Source organism: Polistes canadensis, unplaced genomic scaffold, assembly GCF_001313835.1.
Source record: "Polistes canadensis isolate GaletaPanama2010 unplaced genomic scaffold, ASM131383v1 scaffold_44, whole genome shotgun sequence".
NCBI lineage: Eukaryota > Metazoa > Arthropoda > Insecta > Hymenoptera > Vespidae > Polistes > Polistes canadensis.
The window spans coordinates 18,785-24,162 of record NW_014569591.1 but is presented as its reverse complement, the minus strand read 5'-3'; the positions used below and the strand labels follow the sequence as shown (position 1 = coordinate 24,162).

General features: G+C 38.0%; 1 protein-coding gene across 1 annotated transcript; it reads left to right on the top strand.

The window, feature by feature from the left end:
- The first annotated feature begins 1,651 nt into the window (after nucleotides 1–1,651).
- LOC106785025 (fork head domain-containing protein FD4) lies at nucleotides 1,652–4,180 on the top strand. The gene has a single exon (XM_014745122.1). It carries the CDS (start codon nucleotides 1,893–1,895, stop codon nucleotides 3,219–3,221), a length of 1,329 nt encoding a protein of 442 aa, XP_014600608.1. The 5' UTR covers nucleotides 1,652–1,892; the 3' UTR covers nucleotides 3,222–4,180.
- Nucleotides 4,181–5,378: the final 1,198 nt, after the last annotated feature.

The window sequence follows — 5,378 nt, the reverse complement described above, 5'->3', positions numbered from 1 at the left end:
TGCATACTTTCAATGAAATATAACTCGATAAATTCAAAATGCAACCCTTATAATATCTATTATCATCATCACCAAAAATATAACATTTCTCATGAATGTATCGGAACTATGAACCGATGAATTCAATGCAGCCGATATCTGGACGAAAACGAGCTCGTTACATTGCACCTAAGCGTATTGTATATCCGTCAAACGTGTACAACGCGAGAAAAGGCAGCACGTACGCAATAGTAACGGAAGACCGATGTCGATAGCTATAGAGAGAAAGAGAGAGAGAGAAAGGTAGGGTGGGGAAGGGGAGGGGTGGGGGTTAGGGCGAGAGGGTTTGATAAAAGGGGGAGAGAGGATCAGGGAGGTGAGATGAGTAAGGTATGGGATATAGTTGGAGTGTATGGTTGGGGGAGGGGAAGCTCGACCCGTGTTATTTGCAGCGAAACGTAACGATTGCAACTCAACGTACACACACACGAATGAACAACACACATACAACAACCAAAGATAGAAGAGAGCGGTGTGACACAATGTGCGCGCGTGTACGTCCATGCTGGTAGCCTTCGTAAACGCCATGTTGCATCTGGGTTGCTTTGAAAATAATGTTTTTGTGCAAGCCGAAACGCGGCAGATATGAAAGCAGCATGGCGGATGCTTACAAATAGTTGCAGGGCGGCACCTCCATATAAATGCACGGTGCGGCGCACTCCTCTCCTTCCTTTGTTCCATCCAAACTTAAAAGAGGGGAGAGAGTAGTCTTGGATGCAACTTTATATTTTCTCCCCTAATCTCCATCATTGGATTTTTTTTTTTTAAATATATACGACAGACACATATTTGTAGACAATTTGTTTTTTATTGTTCTTTCAAATTCAATGAGTTTACGATCATATACGTGTACAAAATTTTGCTTGCGTCTTTATTTCTTGTTTTTATATTTTTTTAGAAATTTTATTGATAATAGAAGAATTTGCTTTGAAGTATATTGCGTAAATACTTATTTACTATTAGGTTTATCGCTGTATTATGATCAGATAAGATCTATGTCTAACCGAAACAAGAAAGACGACGAAGGCGAACAAGTAACACCATGTTATCGCCATCGTCACCGTCACCACCATCGTCACCGTTGTCTCCGTCGTCTCCGGCATCGTCTCCTTCGTCGTCGTCGTCGTCGTCGTCGTCATCCACCCTTCGGACGGTAGGTATAGTTTATTAGGTATAGTTTCGGGATCAATATCCCAGCAACGATGGGCGTAGCCAAGTTGTTCTTGTTCAGCATCGAAGGGTCCATCTTACTAACGCCCACTTCGTTCCGATTGGTCGTTAGGTTCTAACCGAGAGTCGCTCTTCGCAACCGTAATATTCCCCAAGTTATACTCTGGGACAAATGGGCGGAGCTTAAATCCTTCCTACTTCCCTACTGGTGGGGGTAAAGCCAGCCAGTACCGTCATCCTAGTAGATAACCAAGCTGTAAATCATGGCCAGTCGGTCGTTCGAAGCGCATCTAACGACAAATAGGGTGCAAATTCGTGGAAAAACTAAGTCCCTAAAAGCAGTGTCACGAGTTTTCTTATTTATATAATATATATATATATATGTGTATAATATATGTATATATACTTGTGGATTCCTCTTTCTTGTTTATTGTTTCGTTCAAGTGATAAGAAAGAAGAGATCAAAGTTGTAGTGTGTATGAAATAAGGAAAAATTTAAGTGTTATCATTTCTCACCCTTTCATCGATGCATTTTTGGACTCCAAGGTGAAATTAAACGATCCGACCGATCGTCATAAAATTATTTGAATTCGATTTGAACGTGGGGGTGGATGGGTGGGGGGTAGAAGAGGAAGGAATAGAAGAAGAAGAAAAAAGAAGAGTAGAAGAATAATTATAAAATAATGTGTAGTAACGAAAGTCCACCACCAGCTAAGGAACCGTTGGCTGTCGGATTGGGTAATTCGATGGTCGGGTTCTTTCCAGGCTTTGACCAATATCGTCTTCATCTTTATCATTATGCCATGACTGAGAGATTACGTTTAGCGCAACAGTTACACCCTCAACATCCTGGGGTCGGTCATCCACCGTCGGGTTCACCAGCTCATCTTGGAATAGGTGCTGCATTTCCTGCTCCATTACCATTATATCCAACGGCAGCAGCAGCTGGATATCCGGGTCGATTAGCATTGTCCATGGCATTGCTACATCCTCATCATCAGAGAATACCAGAGGAACCTAAACCACAGCATAGTTACATCGGTTTAATAGCGATGGCTATATTATCGTCTCCGGAAAAAAAATTAGTCCTATCGGATATTTATCAACATATATTAGAACATTACCCATATTTTCGTACGCGTGGTCCAGGATGGAGAAACTCTATAAGACATAATCTATCGTTGAACGATTGTTTCGTCAAATCGGGTAGGAGTGCTAACGGTAAGGGCCACTATTGGGCTATTCATCCGGCTAATCTCGAAGATTTCCGACGCGGCGATTTTCGAAGGCGTAAGGCCCAAAGAAAGGTACGAAGGCATATGGGTTTAGCGGTAGACGAGGAACCAGACAGTCCTAGCCCACCACCCTTACCGGCTACACCACCACCTACCGCATCGGCATTGGGTCCACCCGTCGCTTCTCAGCAATTAACCGGAATTTGGACGAGCCCTGCGCCACCTCCGCCCGGCCCGCAACCGCATTCCCATCATCACCATCACCACCACCATCATCATCATCAACAACAACCGCAGCAGCAGCAACAGCAACAGCAGCAGCAGCAACAACAGCAGCATGTGTTTCAAAATCGTTCCATCAGACAATCCTCGTCTCTTCAACCATCGAGAAAACGATTGTTCGATGTAGCTTCCCTCTTAGCGCCGGACGACCAACATCATCACCACATCGAGTCAGATTTAAGGCTACCCAAATCTAGAAGATTCAGTTGCAGCGAAGACGAATTGCACGATTTGCAAGAACAAGAACAGGAACAAGACGAAGAGGTCGACGTAGACGTCGACGTTGACGTTGTTGAAGGCAACGCTCTCCCCTCGCCTACTGGGACACCCTCGGCTAGTCCAGAAGCCAAATTGGTTTCGCCTATTGCTGGCCATTGGAACGATCGGAGTTTGCAAACTGGAGCTCAGCAATTACCATCCCTTCATCTTCACAATCACGTACACGTTAGGAATTATTACGTACCAACTAACGCCAGTAACGCTTCTGGCGTCTAATCGAATCTCAAGTGTGTCCAAACCATGTTTATGCATGTGTGTGTGCATGCCTGTGTGCATGTGTGTGTGCATGTGTATATGCATTTGTGTGCGCGCGTGCTGGTCATCTATCACTCTTTCTTTAACGACATCAGATCTCACTAAAGTATCGAAAAACATCGTGATCTTCATCGATATTCTATTCAGACGTTTGATTTACGTCAACAGTGCAATAAGCTCCTATCTGTTTGTCAAGATCGATCAATGGAGCTTGGTGGTCTCCTAAAAAAAAAAAAAGATGAAAAAAGAAAGAGAAAGAAGGATGTCAAAAATAATTCAACAAATAAACTAAATTAAAAGTTAATTTAGAGTGCGAGAGGAATCTATATAGGTACAATTGTAAATACGAAATCGAATAACGCGATAACTTTGAGATCTCCTCTCGAATGTTTAAAGTGTGATATAAAAGAGAAAGCATAAATTCGCATAGATATACGTAGTGTATTATAAAAATAGACATTTCTTTTTTTTTTTTTTTGACGTACTCCAAAAGAGAAAAAAAGAATTTATCTTCTGTACAAAGAACCTTCGTATAACTTTCCCGTTTGTATGTATGTATGTATGTATGTATGTATGATAAGTGTGTATGTATATGTTTATGTGATTGGATATCGCTCAACCAGTGTCTAGCGATGAGAATCATTATCGCCATCGCCATCGTCCTCATCCTCATCATCGTCGTCATCGTCGTCGATATTAGGAAGAAGAAGAAAAAGAAGAAAATGAGAAGGAAATATAACTCGAAGTTATAAACGTAGAGAGAATGTTTTTTTAAAAAACAAATTCGATGTACTTGGTAACACGAGTTTTTCGTCGATAAATTGTCTCTCGAGAAATAAAAAATGGAAAATAAATAAAGGATTTGAAAGTGGCACGATTGCGAGTCTAGAATGATTAATAAATAAATACAATTTAATAAAGTTTCTGTTCCCATAAAGAAAAATAATAATGTATCAATGAATTTTTTTCTTTTCCATATACCTAATACTTCTTCACCTAACAATTTCTTCATTTAATTTAACAAGTAATTCGACTTTAATTGTTTTAATTAAAGTAATTTATAAAAATCTTATTTATATTCATAAAATATTCATCGGTCGTTCGTCGTTGAAAGTAGTTTACTGACAATCTACCGATTAACAATGGTAACCGTGGTAAAAGATAAAAAAATGTCGATGTTAGAACAAAAATTAGTATGCACATATATTGAAGAAAATGCAATCAGAATCTTATGACAAAGTATCTGAAAGTACTTCCTTCTAACAAAAAAGTCAAGTTTTTAAACTCGTTTTACATATAAAATATGTTCATTGAAATACGGATTGCAAATAAAGAACGTTTATCGCGTATAATGCAGCAACTAGTATAAATAAGAATAAGAATATTTAATTAAGCATCTACCCAAGTAACTAACTAAGACTTGCTATCGATTACCTAGACCCAATACTTATATACTCATTTGAATACTTAGTTACTCATAAATATTCAATGTTACATTGGATAAAAAGAAAAATTCCTCTAACGAATAAAAATACAGATATTTTTGTAAGTACTTCCTTTTTTTCTTGTTATTTTGAAAGAAAATGTAAATTCGATCATTTGAACAATAGCCGAATCCCTACAGATTATTTCTTTCTTCTCCACCTTTTCCAGGTTTTAAAAAAATAAACTGAATATTTTAAAGAAGCTATTTAATCAAAATTTCTTTCATTTATATTTTCCAGGAAAACGAACAATTTATCTATTTCATAAACAGGATATATTTGTTTACTGCAAATGCTTAGGGTAACATTTTTTGAATTATCCTTCTATTTATCTTTCTATTTATCTTTCTAACAATAAAAAACGATACAAAGATTAGTAAGTTTCTTTTCCTTTCTTTTCTTCACTACGTGACTTATTTTTTTTTTAAATCCCAAGAAAAAGAAAGCCTATGAATACAATATTTATTTACTTGAGGTATTAAAAAGATATTAAGCTATTCTAAATCAACAGGAATATACAAATTTAGGCATAAAAATATACTCAAATAAACAAAATATATAGCCGACATGAATTTGCTTCCGAATTATAAGCGTTTTTGTTTTATAGTAATTCTTATCAATCTGATGATTGGTC

Coding starts and splice junctions, on each gene's coding strand:
- LOC106785025 (XM_014745122.1), top strand. CDS start 1,893: ATGTGTAGTAACGAAAGTCCACCACCAGCTAAGGAACCGTTGGCTGTC.